Source organism: Coregonus lavaretus (assembly GCF_964263955.1).
Source record: "Coregonus lavaretus genome assembly, contig: HAP1_SCAFFOLD_1843, whole genome shotgun sequence".
Taxonomy (NCBI): domain Eukaryota; kingdom Metazoa; phylum Chordata; class Actinopteri; order Salmoniformes; family Salmonidae; genus Coregonus; species Coregonus lavaretus.
The window spans coordinates 61,674-75,668 of NW_028164227.1; the positions used below are offsets into that span (position 1 = coordinate 61,674).

The window sequence follows — 13,995 nt, forward strand, 5'->3', positions numbered from 1 at the left end:
TAAGCCACACATGAACCGACACAGAACACGTTATTCTAGTTCAAAAGAAAGAAAAGAACAAACATGCACCAAACAAACATTCAGTAAATTCACACCATAGGCTGACTGTGATGCAGCTGTCAGTCAATTAAATGTTGTGTGTGTGTGCGCACGTACACTTGTGTGTAAGCCTTGTGTGTTTGTGTGAGAGAGTGAGACGTTAACCTACAGTTGAAGTCGGAAGTTTACATACACCTTAGCCAAATACATTTATTTTTCCACAATTCCTGACATTTAATCCTAGTACACAATTCCCTGTCTTAGGTCAGTTAGGATCACCACTTTATTTTAAGAATGTGAAATGTCAGAATAATAGTAGTAATTTATTTCATCTTTTATTTCTTTCATCACATTCCCAGTGGGTCAGAAGTTTACATATACTCAATTAGTATTTGGTAGCATTGCCTTTAAATTGTTTAACTTGGGTCAAACGTTTCGGGTAGCCTTCCACAAGCTTCCCACAATAAGTTGTGTGAATTTTGGCCCATTCCTCCAGACAGAGCTGGTGTAACTGAGTCAGGTTTGTAGGCCTCCTTGCTCGCACACGCTTTTTCAGTTCTGCCCACACATTGTCTATAGGATTGAGGTCAGGGCTTTGTGATGGCCACTCCAATACCCTCTGTGTTGTTGTTTTTATCGCACTGCTTTGCTTTATCTTGGCCAGGTCGCAGTTGTAAATGAGAACTTGTTCTCAACTGACTTACCTGGTTAAATAAAGGTGAAATAAAAATAAAATAAATAAACTTTGTTGTCTTTAAGCCATTTTGCCACAACTTTCGAAGTATGCTTGGGGTCATTGTCCATTTGGAAGACCCATTTGCGACCAAGCTTTAACTTCCTGACTGATGTCTTGAGATGTTGCTTCAATATATCCACGTAATTTTCCTTCCTCATGATGCAATCTATTTTGTAGGCCCTCCTGCAGCAAAGCACCCCCACAGCATGATGCTGCCACCCACGTGCTTCTCGGTTGGGATGGTGTTCTTCGGCTAGCAAGCCGCCCCCATTTCCTCCAAACATAACGATGGTCATTATGGCCAAACAGTTCTATTTCTCCAAAAAGTACGATCTTCGTCCCCATGTGCAGTTGCAAACCGTAGTCTGGCTTTTTTATGGCGGTTTTGGAGCAGTGGATTCTTCCTTGCTGAGCGGCCTTTCAGGTTATGTCGATATAGGACTCGTTTTACTGTGGATATAGATACATTTGTACCTGCTTCCTCCAGCATCTTCACAAGGTCCTTTGCTGTTGTTCTGGGATTGATTTGCACTTTTCGCACCAAAGTACATTCATCTCTAGGAGACCCACTGGAATTCTGATACAATTATAAGTTAAATAATCTGTCTGTAAACAATTGTTGGAAAAAATTACTTGTGTCATGCACAAAGTAGATGTCCTAACCGACTTGCCAAAACTATAGTGTGTTAACAAGAAATGTGTGGAGTGGTTGAAAAACAAGTTTTAATGACTCCAACCTAAGTGTATGTAAACTTCCGACTTCAACTGTATATTACAGAGGACATAGTGTTGCTATCAGGGGTTCAGGAGTAGCTCCCTCAGTATTGCAGACATGGCAGGTGGTAAAGGCTGTAGGATAGCTGCCTTCAGCTTCAACATCGAATCCCTGGGCCTCAGCAGGGGGAATATGCCCAGGGATTAATTTGAGCACCTCTCCGTTTTGGACTGTTTCGTTTAGGAACCTATTTGGCTGGATCCAGTACCTCTCGTGGCATGAAAAATAATAGTCACTTTTTTCAATGTAAAAATTATAATAAAAGCGATCAAAGTTTGTTCAAGTTGCCTCTTTGTTACGTTTTGTGAAAAAGTAGATTTTTTATCCCAGGCCTGATATTCTAAGAGTTGATTCGGGTTGGGTGGGCCTGGTTTATGGTTTGCGTAACATTGTAACCTATGTTTGAGACCAACGCGTGGCCATGGCTGTGTGAGAAGCCTGTATCTCTCACAGAACTAGAATGAAATTCACTTTCTATGATCTCTCTCCCTCTCTCTGCTCTGATAGACATGAGCCTGCAACTCTCATCTCTCCAGCATTACACTTCATCATTTATTTATAGGCCAGCAGCATACCACCCTGCATCCCACTGCTGGCTTGCCTCTGAAGCTAAGCAGAGTTGGTCCTGGTCGGTCCCTAGATGGGAGACCAGATGCTGCTGGAGGGCCAGTAGGAGGCACTCTTTCCTCTGGTCTAAAAAAACAATATCCCAATGCCCCAGGGCAGTGATTGGAGACATTGCCCTGTGTAGGGTGCTGTCTTTCGGATGGGACGATACATGGGTGTCCTGACTCTCTGTGGTCACAAAAGATCCCATGGCACTTATTGTAAGAGTAGGGGTGTTAACCCCGGTGTCCTGGCTAAATTCCCAATCTGGCCCTCATACCATCATGACGACCTAATCATCCCTAGCTTCCAATTGGCTAATTCATCCCCCTCCTCTCCCCTGTAACTATTCCCCTAATAATATAGAATCATAGTGAAGGGTTCTGGAGGAGCTGCAGCACCCCTGATTAATTGAAATACATTTTCCAAAGTTATATAATAACGTCTATCTGTTCAGAAAAAAATGAAATAATTCAGAATAGCCTACTACACCATGTAAATGGCCATAATTTAGCCACATAGGACCAATAGCTTATTTCTTTTTTTAATTGCCTAGCTGTGGATTGTGTGTAGCCCAATAACAAGGCATAGCCTACAGTCGGGAACGTGCGTCAAATCTGTCAGTGAACAGCATGCAGACAGAACAGGCCTGATGGCGTGGGGGTGCTTTGCTGGTGACACTGTCTGTGATTTATTTAGAATTCAAGGCACACTTTACCAGCATGGCTACCACAGCATTCTGCAGCGATATGCCATCACATCTGGTTTGGGCTTAGTGGGACTATCATTTGTTTTTCAACAGGACAATGACCCAACACACCTCCAGGCTGTGTAAGGGTTATTTTTACCAAGAAGGAGCGTGATGGAGTGCTGCATCAGATGACCTGGCCTCCACATCCCCGACTTCAACCCAATTGAGATGGTTTGGGATGAGTAGGACGGCAGAGTGAAGGAAAAGCAGCCAATAAGTGCTCAGCATATGTGGGAACTCCTCCAAGACTGTTGGAAAAGCATTCCAGGTGAAGCTGGTTGAGAGAATGCCAAGAGTGTGCAAAGCTGTCATCAAGGCAAAGGGTGGCTATTTGAAAAATCTCAAATATAAAATATATTTTGATTTGTTTAACACTTTTTTGGTTACTACATGAATGAGTAGGTGTGTTCAAACTTTTGACTGGTACTGTAGATATATATATATATACACTGCTCAAAAAAATAAAGGGAACACTTAAACAACACAATGTAACTCCAAGTCAATCACACTTCTGTGAAATCAAACTGTCCACTTAGGAAGCAACACTGATTGACAATACACTTCACATGCTGTTGTGCAAATGGAATAGACAACAGGCAATTAGCAAGACACCCCCAATAAAGGACTGGTTTTGCAGGTGGTGACCACAGACCACTTCTCAGTTCCTATGCTTCCTGGCTGATGTTTTGGTCACTTTTGAATGCTGGCGGTGCTTTCACTCTAGTGGTAGCATGAGACGGAGTCTACAACCCACACAAGTGGCTCAGGTAGTGCAGCTCATCCAGGATGGCACATCAATGCGAGCTGTGGTTAGAAGGTTTGCTGTGTCTGTCAGAGTAGTGTCCAGAGCATGGAGGCGCTACCAGGAGACAGGCCAGTACATCAGGAGACGTGGAGGAGGCCGTAGGAGGGCAACAACCCAGCAGCAGGACTGCTACCTCCGCCTTTGTGCAAGGAGGAGTAGGAGGAGCACTGCCAGAGCCCTGCAAAATGACCTCCAGCAGGCCACAAATGTGCATGTGTCTGCTCAAACGGTCAGAAACAGACTCCATGAGGGTGGTATGAGGGCCCGATGTCCACAGGTGGGGGTTGTGCTTACAGCCCAACACCGTGCAGGACGTTTGGCATTTGCCAGAGAACACCAAGATTGGCAAATTCGCCACTGGCGCCCTGTGCTCTTCACAGATGAAAGCAGATTCACACTGAGCACATGTGACAGACGTGACAGAGTCTGGAGACGCCGTGGAGAACGTTCTGCTGCCTGCAACATCCTCCAGCATGACCGGTTTGGCGGTGGGTCAGTCATGTGTGGGGTGGCATTTCTTTGGGGGGCCGCACAGCCCTCCATGTGCACGCCAGAGGTAGCCTGACTGCCATTAGGTACCGAGATGAGATCCTCAGACCCCTTGTGAGACCATATGCTGGTGCGGTTGGCCCTGGGTTCCTCCTAATGCAAGACAATGCTAGACCTCATGTGGCTGGAGTGTGTCAGCAGTTCCTGCAAGAGGAAGGCATTGATGCTATGGACCGCCCGTTCCCCAGACCTGAATCCAATTGAGCACATCTGGGACATCATGTCTCGCTCCATCCACCAATGCCACGTTGCACCACAGACTGTCCAGGAGTTGGCGGATGCTTTAGTCCAGGTCTGGGAGGAGATCCCTCAGGAGACCATCCGGCACCTCATCAGGAGCATGCCCAGGCGTTGTAGGGAGGTCATACAGGCACGTGGAGGCCACACACACTACTGAGCCTCATTTTGACTTGTTTTAAGGACATTACATCAAAGTTGGATCAGCCTGTAGTGTGGTTTTCCACTTTAATTTTGAGGGTGACTCCAAATCCAGACCTCCATGGGTTGATACAGTGGGGGAAAAAAGTATTTAGTCAGCCACCAATTGTGCAAGTTCTCCCACTTAAAAAGATGAGAGAGGCCTGTAATTTTCATCATAGGTACACGTCAACTATGACAGACAAATTGAGATTTTTTTTCTCCAGAAAATCACATTGTAGGATTTTTAATGAATTTATTTGCAAATTATGGTGGAAAATAAGTATTTGGTCACCTACTAACAAGCAAGATTTCTGGCTCTCACAGACCTGTAACTTCTTCTTTAAGAGGCTCCTCTGTCCTCCACTCGTTACCTGTATTAATGGCACCTGTTTGAACTTGTTATCAGTATAAAAGACACCTGTCCGCAACCACAAAACAGTCACACTCCAAACTCCACTATGGCCAAGACCAAAGAGCTGTCAAAGGACACCAGAAACAAAATTGTAGACCTGCACCAGGCTGGGAAGACTGAATCTGCAATAGGTAAGCAGCTTGGTTTGAAGAAATCAACAGTGGGAGCAATTATTAGGAAATGGAAGACATACAAGACCACTGATAATCTCCCTCGATCTGGGGCTCCACGCAAGATCTCACCCCGTGGGGTCAAAATGATCACAAGAACGGTGAGCAAAAATCCCAGAACCACACGGGGGGACCTAGTGAATGACCTGCAGAGAGCTGGGACCAAAGTAACAAAGCCTACCATCAGTAACACACTACGCCGCCAGGGACTCAAATCCTGCAGTGCCAGACGTGTCCCCCTGCTTAAGCCAGTACATGTCCAGGCCCATCTGAAGTTTGCTAGAGTGCATTTGGATGATCCAGAAGAGGATTGGGAGAATGTCATATGGTCAGATGAAACCAAAATATAACTTTTTGGTAAAAACTCAACTCGTCGTGTTTGGAGGATAAAGAATGCTGAGTTGCATCCAAAGAACACCATACCTACTGTGAAGCATGGGGGTGGAAACATCATGCTTTGGGGCTGTTTTTCTGCAAAGGGACCAGGACGACTGATCCGTGTAAAGGAAAGAATGAATGGGGCCATGTATCGTGAGATTTTGAGTGAAAACCTCCTTCCATCAGCAAGGGCATTGAAGATGAAACGTGGCTGGGTCTTTCAGCATGACAATGATCCCAAACACACCGCCCGGGCAACGAAGGAGTGGCTTCGTAAGAAGCATTTCAAGGTCCTGGAGTGGCCTAGCCAGTCTCCAGATCTCAACCCCATAGAAAATCTTTGGAGGGAGTTGAAAGTCTGTGTTGCCCAGCGACAGCCCCAAAACATCACTGCTCTAGAGGAGATCTGCATGGAGGAATGGGACAAAATACCAGCAACAGTGTGTGACAACCTTGTGAAGACTTACAGAAAACGTTTGACCTGTGTCATTGCCAACAAAGGGTATATAACAAAGTATTGAGAAACTTTTGTTATTGACCAAATACTTATTTTCCACCATAATTTGCAAATAAATTCATTAAAAATCCTACAATGTGATTTTCTGGATTTCTTTTCTCATTTTATCTGTCATAGTTGACGTGTACCTATGATGAAAATTACAGGCCTCTCTCATCTTTTTAAGTGGGAGAACTTGCACAATTGGTGGCTGACTAAATACTTTTTTTCCCCACTGTACATTTGATTTCCAATGATAATTTGTGTGATTTTGTTGTCAGCACATTCAACTATGTAAAGAAAAAAGTATTTAATAAGATTATTTCATTCATTCAGATCTAGGATGTGTTATTTTAGTGTTCCCTTTATTTTTTTGAGCAGTGTATATATATATATATTTAATATTTAATTTAATTTAATATGCCATTTAGCAGACGCTTTTATCCAAAGCGACTTACAGTCGTGCGTGAATACATTTTTGTGTATGGGTGGTCCCGGGGATCGAACCCACTACCTTGGCGTTACAAGCGCCGTGCTCTACCAGCTGAGCTACATTATTTTTGAATTCCGGTATGCTCCCCAGGTCACCCCCCTCTCGCGCTCACTTTTTGTTCCGGCACCTTCCGATTTAGAAATTAAGCACTGAACATGCTTCAGACTAGAATGGGGCCCCTGTGAGTACTATACAGACTGTGCATTTACCAGGGGTATATTCATTAGTCGGAATCCATTGCAAAACGTTTTGCAACGAAAACTATTTTCTATTGGACAAATTCAGATAGGTCCCTCCCTGTTTAGTTTAGTTTGCTCCCGTTTGGTTCCTAGAGTAAACGGTAAACAGTTTCCGTTACAAAATGTTTTGCAACAGACCAAACATTTTCCAACAGTCTGCGACCTAATGAATACATCCCAGGTTTATGGATGCTTTTGTCTCCATTTCATGGATCAGTAAGAGACTGTCTTGGGAAGAATGGGCTTGTAGTACGGCCGTATTTTCACTGATGAAAAGTTATGAAATACCTTGTTTACTATAAGTACAACCTCTACTGCTTCTGGGTGGATTAATTATTTTCCCCATTCATGATGTGGAGTTCAAGCCTGTGCCACTGAAAGCCGGAGAAGATGAGGACTACATGCTGGCCCTGAAACAGGAGATGAGGGGAACCATGAGTCGACTACCCAACAACATCAGGCCTCTGGCTAGGAAAGGAGGTGAGAGTGCATTACCAGCAATAGTCAGTGTACAGTATGTCATCATCCCTTAAGACAATAGCATGAGGTGAGTTACTGCTACACTCAGGAACTGGAGCCATTTAATCATATCCTATCTGGAGACAGAGAGGCAGATCTAGGAGAGACTATTGCGTTAGAAATCCCTGGCCTGACTAAGTTTGCATTTAGAGCACATTCTCTTCTGGGGTAAAATGGTGTATCCGTATCAAGTGTAGCCTTTTTGTAGCTTCTTGATATAGAAGGATAACTAATTTATCTGGAGCTTTGAGTTGTCCAATGTCTTTGGTAAGTTCACTTGGTCATATGCTCAATGTACTACAGGAGAAAGCGGTATTTAAGAAAGCGATTTTTAAAGATGATTCAAAACGTGCTTGCTGACTAAATTGAGCATTTTGTGTCTGTTTGTGTGAGCATGCATAACCTTTACTGTTTACAGTGGGGAGAACAAGTATTTGATACACTGCCGATTTTGCAGGTTTTCCTACTTACAAAGCATGTAGATGTCTGTAATTTTTTATCATAGGTACACTTCAACTGTGAGAGACGGAATCTAAAACAAAAATCCAGAAAATCACATTGTATGATTTTTAAGTAATTCATTTGCATTTTATTGCATGACATAAGTATTTGATACATCAGAAAAGCAGAACTTAATATTTGGTACAGAAACCTTTGTTTGCAATTACAGAGATCATACGTTTCCTGTAGGTCTTGACCAGGTTTGCACACACTGCAGCAGGGATTTTGGCCCACTCCTCCATACAGACCTTCTCCAGATCCTTCAGGTTTCGGGGCTGTCGCTGGGCAATACGGACTTCAGCTCCCTCCAAAGATTTTCTATTGGGTTCAGGTCTGGAGACTGGCTAGGCCACTCCAGGACCTTGAGATGCTTCTTACGGAGCCACTCCTTAGTTGCCCTGGCTGTGGGTTTCGGGTCGTTGTCATGCTGGAAGACCCAGCCATGACCCATCTTCAATGCTCTTACTGAGGGAAGGAGGTTGTTGGCCAAGATCTCGCGATACATGGCCCCATCCATCCTCCCCTCAATACGGTGCAGTCGTCCTGTCCCCTTTGCAGAAAAGCATCCCCAAAGAATGATGTTTCCACCTCCATGCTTCACGGTTGGGATGGTGTTCTTGGGGTTGTACTCATCCTTCTTCTTCCTCCAAACACGGCGAGTGGAGTTTAGACCAAAAAGCTCTATTTTTGTCTCATCAGACCACATGACCTTCTCCCATTCCTCCTCTGGATCATCCAGATGGTCATTGGCAAACTTCAGACGGGCCTGGACATGCGCTGGCTTGAGCAGGGGGACCTTGCGTGCGCTGCAGGATTTTAATTAATGACGGCGTAGTGTGTTACTAATGGTTTTCTTTGAGACTGTGGTCCCAGCTCTCTTCAGGTCATTGACCAGGTCCTGCCGTGTAGTTCTGGGCTGATCCCTCACCTTCCTCATGATCATTGATGCCCCACGAGGTGAGATCTTGCATGGAGCCCCAGACCGAGGGTGATTGACTGTCATCTTGAACTTCTTCCATTTTCTAATAATTGCGCCAACAGTTGTTGCCTTCTCACCAAGCTGCTTGCCTATTGTCCTGTAGCCCATCCCAGCCTTGTGCAGGTCTACAATTTTATCCCTGATGTCCTTACACAGCTCTCTGGTCTTGGCCATTGTGGAGAGGTTGGAGTCTGTTTGATTGAGTGTGTGGACAGGTGTCTTTTATACAGGTAACGAGTTCAAACAGGTGCAGTTAATACAGGTAATGAGTGGAGAACAGGAGGGCTTCTTAAAGAAGAACTAACAGGTCTGTGAGAGCCGGAATTCTTACTGGTTGGTAGGTGATCAAATACTTATGTCACGCAATAAAATGCAAATTAATTACTTAAAAATCATACAATGTGATTTTCTGGATTTTTGTTTTAGATTCTGTCTCTCACAGTTGAAGTGTACCTATGATAGAAATTACAGACCTCTACATGCTTTGTAAGTAGGAAAACCTGCAAAATCGGCAGTGTATCAAATACTTGTTCTCCCCACTGTACATATCAAATAGATGTGGAAAGATACAAGGAGAGGTATCAGAGACAAAACATGTTGGCTGAGGAGTGGATACCAGGTAAATGGTCAATTTGGTCATCAGATTACCAAAACCTGAGTTTGATTTCCAACATTTTTTTTTCAAGATAACTTCTGTTTGGCATTACAGGCAGCTCTTTCCAAAAAAACTGATGCCTCAAAAGAAAAAGTTGAACTTAAAACTGGGTACTATAGTTTTTCATCACAGGTTTTTTGTTTTTTAACAACAATATGATATCATACTAATAGATATTTCCAAGTAAACATAATATTAGCATGTGCAAAGAAGAAACCCACAAAGGTATCAAGCAAAGAAAAAGCAGATGTGCTCAGTAAATTAGATGTCACTTTCATTCTTATTTAAATGTATTGATTAAACAAAGCTGTTTGTATGTCTGGATAATCTTACAATATGGCTGTTTCTTCAGGAACTTGAAAATAACAATGTAAAATCAGATGAAGAGAAGGAAGAATAAATGACAGAGGAAAGAGAGGAAGAAATTAAAGGAGAGGAGTTGGACCAGGAGGAATTAGAAGAGGTAACCCTCCCCCCTCGTAACAGAAAGCCCAATTTGATCTGATTCACCTTAGTCAACTTCTATCACACAATGTGTTGGATTTTTTTTATATATATATATTTTTTTTTTGGGATAGAAGTTGGATATAAGTTGTTCGCCTGCGCACTTCCATACAATTACTGAATTTGGTATTGAGGCATCTCAGATGGTTTCTAGGGATGACAAATGACATGTATTTGTAATACCGGAAGATCACGATGCGTAATACGATGAATTGGATAGCTACTTATACATGCACGTAGCATTCACACACACCAATTAAGTTTAATGTAGGAAAATGACTACATTGCCAGATATTTTGAAGATGATGATTTTGGTGCAATGATGACATAGATGAAGCCACATATTAACCCCAGACTGCATGTTAATGGATTCTGGCTTAATGTAATTCTTCCAAATGTATGTTTTTCCTGCAAGTTATGGTTTATCTTTTACCAAAAAGCTGTTGGCTATATGACTAACACTGTCAGCAAGTTTACATATTTTGTTTGATGAACCTACATGAACAATGAGAGAATCATCAAGACGCGTGTGGCGGAACTGAGTTTGCATTTGAATAAGTATATCTTTGTAAATTATAAAACAAAGTAGATTTTTTTATTTTTAATGACCAACATGAAAACACAAGTCTGAGCATCAATAATTTATTCAAAATATACTTTATTTTCAGCCTGTAAGCCTGCGTTTACACAGGCAGCCCAATTCTGCAATTTTTCACTTATTGGACTTTTGACCAATCAGATCAGCTCTGAAAAAGAGCTGATGTGAAAAGATCTGTGATTGGTCAAAAGACCAATTAGTGGGGAAAAATATCAATTGGGATGTCTGTGTCTAAGCAGCCTTAGTGTTCCACAGGTTGAAGGCACATACTGTTCATAACACATTATGATTTCATCATATGAAATGGACATAGTGATGAGGAACTACAATATAACATTTCACTGGAATATACCTAGCTAGTGTTGGGCAACACTGTGCATTACCCGTTTCGTCACCCTTGCCCTTAGTAGAAACTGAGTCCAAATGCAGTTCTCCCCAGACAGGCAAAAATATTCAAGCAATGTTCCAAAAAAAAATTAGACAACAATTTTTAGACAACTTCAATACTGATATTGTAATAAGATGAATATTCCACAAATAAATTACTTATTTTAAGTGATAAGTGGCAGAAATCAGTACTGTTTTGACCAAGAACAAACCCCACTTCAGACAGTGTTATGGTGGAAACAGTCCCATCAGCTGGCAAGAGGAACAAGAAGTTGGGTCCCACTGTGCAAAAACACTTGCTTTAAAAATGTCCACTGAAAGAATTCAACAGATTGTCCTCATTTTCCCCTCTCCATAATTTCCCAATGGGATTCTGTTCCCCATAAAGTGATTCTCAGAGAGCTTTGAGAATCTCTTTTTTCATAATTGTTCAGATATCTCCCGCTCCTTCAGTTTGTCTCAAGCCCTCACTACGTTTTCTCTTTCTTAGGGCCAGGGTGGTCATCCACCTCGTTGTGTCTCTGTGAGTCTGGTTTGGGTGCGTTTCCAGCCTGAGGTCCTGAGTTGGGCTTTCCATTGATTTCCACAGGCTCAGGCATCTGGGCATGCTGCATGCCCTTGGGATTGGTCGACGGTGTGGTGGTGGTGTGGTGGCTAACGTCCGCCTTCATCAGCACCTCGTAGTACAGCAGGTAGAACACTGGAGTGACGATGACAACCACCACCATTATGGCCACCGCCGTCCACCACCTCATGCCCCAGTCTGCCCCATGGTAGGGGTCCTTCCTGAGGACAGGCTTGAAGTCAGGCTCCCCCAGTAGTAAGGGCTGCTGGAGGGTCAGGGAGGAGACCACCTCGTTCAGGCTGATTCTGGAGGTGCCGGAGGACTTGACCAGGAGCTCGATGTCCTTGTCCTTCTCCTGCAGGAAGCTGCCCACGCTGTCTGTGGACGAGGAGTCGTCTGTGGAGATCTCTGTGGAGATGGGGGGCTGGGGGAAACGTCGGGGGCCTGTGGGGGAGGCAGATTTGAGAGGCGTGGTGCTGTGGGTCTCTGTCAGCACGCTGAAGCGTTTCACAGGGATCTTGATGGATCTCAGCGCAAAGAAGTCCTGCTCTGTCAACAGGTTGTTGGCCCTCTTGATGTCCGCTACCTACGGTGCACAGACAAAACAAAGGATTTCACTTTACATGTGTATCAAAAAAAAAGTGGTGTGAGAAGTCTAAACTGGTCTGTCTGTAAGGGCCTTGTCATTAGAGAGTAAGACAGGGATTAGGGTTGACTTACTGAGCAGTGGTACTGCAGGGAGAAGCTATTCAGAGTGTCCCCTTCTTTGATGTCTCGGACCAGGTGGACAATGTCGTCCAACCTCTCTCTGGAGGTGCTCCTGCGCAGCCTGTCCCGGCCTCGGGAGCGCAGCTCGTAGCTCTCACCATCCTCCTCCGAGAGATCATTCTCAGAGCTGTTCCCAAATAGGTAGGCGTGTCCTCCATTGGCAGGCTGCACCGTCGTGGCCGACTGGAAACCATAGTGCGGGCTTCTCCCAGTCATTTTTCACTCTAAACAGAGGAGTGAGACATTGTACCTAATGTATGGGGTTGAGGTCAAGTTTCACCTGTTTGATACTTCTCAAAGGAATGTTCCAGATTAGCAAAGTATATGTCCAGGGAATATTGGCTTTACTGTCAACAGCTGTCAGTTCTTTCAATAAAGGAATAACCCATGTTTGTCAGGTTTCAGCTTTTTTGCCGACATTTACTGACATTGGCCATATTCAACGGATGTTGAGCGATCGTAAATTCATCAGTTATTCTGCGCTCTGGTACACTCAGACGAGAGTGATCTAAAATCGGAGTAGATAGCCAGAGTGAATTTACGAATGCACCCTATTTTCTGGTAGGGTAGCCATGACTTGAAACCCCGGGAAATCTAGCTAATTCGGGAGAAAGTTTTTATGCACTGATATTAGGAGCTGGCGGTTAAAAGTTTGATGAAACAATTCAGAGACAAACGAATAAATCAGATGACCTATATTTGAGGAGAGCGAATCGATATACAATCCCGAAATCAGTTGTAACTGTCAATAGTAAAACAAAGCTTAAAACGATGTTTAAGTGAACCCTTAATACAGAAAATGAATGAAATCGTTTCCGGACATGGTGGACTCCTCACACCACTAATTGCCATGCGAAAGAAGCAGACTAGCTAACGTTAATTCACTTTCACTAATAATTGATGCCAATTTATACAGAAGCACGGAGCTACCGCACTGGCTAATCGTAAACTAACACTCTATGCGGGCAAACAACTAGCTAGCTAGCGATTGTGTTCTCACGAAAAACTAACTTTAGATACACCTAAAACGCAAGCAACCAATCACTTTGTAACCCAACTGATTGAGGCAGCTGCCAAATACCTAGCTAGCCAGCTAAACTACTAGTTAGCTTGGCTGGCAAGCTAACGGAGCGCTAGCTAACCTTAGCTAGCTAGCATCTGTATCCAGTTTTCAGCTAACGTGCCTTTAGTTAGATAGCTATATATAGTACATTGACGATTATTGTTGCGTGGAAAGGTTCGTGTAACATTTAGCAAATTAAAAGTCATGAAGTACCAATACTTTACCTGAAAACATGAACAATGTTCCTTCGACGAACTAAGCCATTTCCATTCTTCCTCAGGCTACTACCAAATACATAATTGGCTACTACTAGCGAAACAAACGAACGCCACCAGTGTGTCGTGAGCAGCAATTGTGGAATCGGCAGTTCGCATTAAAAGTAAAGGTCCCCCATTGAAACTGATGCAAACGGATAAAAATTGTGAAAACATGCAACAATTCGACTAGATAATACTAAACAAGTTTGGAATGTTGTTATATAAATTCAACAAAATACAATTATTAGTTAATTAAAAATCCATTGAAATCGCACTGTGGATGTATTTGAATTCAGAATTGCATTGGGGGGCATACTTACAGTGCCTTCA

The 13,995-nt window shown here is 43.4% G+C and overlaps 1 protein-coding gene and 1 pseudogene across 2 annotated transcripts; one reads left to right on the forward strand and one right to left on the reverse strand.

Annotated features, from left to right (window-relative positions):
- Positions 1-1,607: 1,607 nt before the first annotated feature.
- On the forward strand, positions 1,608-10,358 carry LOC311117304 (DNA-directed RNA polymerase III subunit RPC7-like; annotated as a pseudogene). The gene is made up of 7 exons: positions 1,608-1,692; positions 7,173-7,349; positions 9,425-9,494; positions 9,578-9,633; positions 9,723-9,790; positions 9,876-9,986; positions 10,299-10,358. The product of its transcript is annotated as a DNA-directed RNA polymerase III subunit RPC7-like (transcript).
- A 295-nt stretch (positions 10,359-10,653) lies between these two features.
- On the reverse strand, positions 10,654-13,719 carry LOC311117305 (lysM and putative peptidoglycan-binding domain-containing protein 3-like). The gene is made up of 3 exons (XM_084192270.1): positions 13,633-13,719; positions 12,298-12,569; positions 10,654-12,163 (listed from the first exon to the last, which is right to left on the reverse strand). Exons 2-3 carry the CDS (start codon positions 12,559-12,561, stop codon positions 11,483-11,485), a joined length of 945 nt encoding a protein of 314 aa, XP_084048396.1. The 5' UTR covers positions 12,562-12,569; positions 13,633-13,719; the 3' UTR covers positions 10,654-11,482.
- Positions 13,720-13,995: the final 276 nt, after the last annotated feature.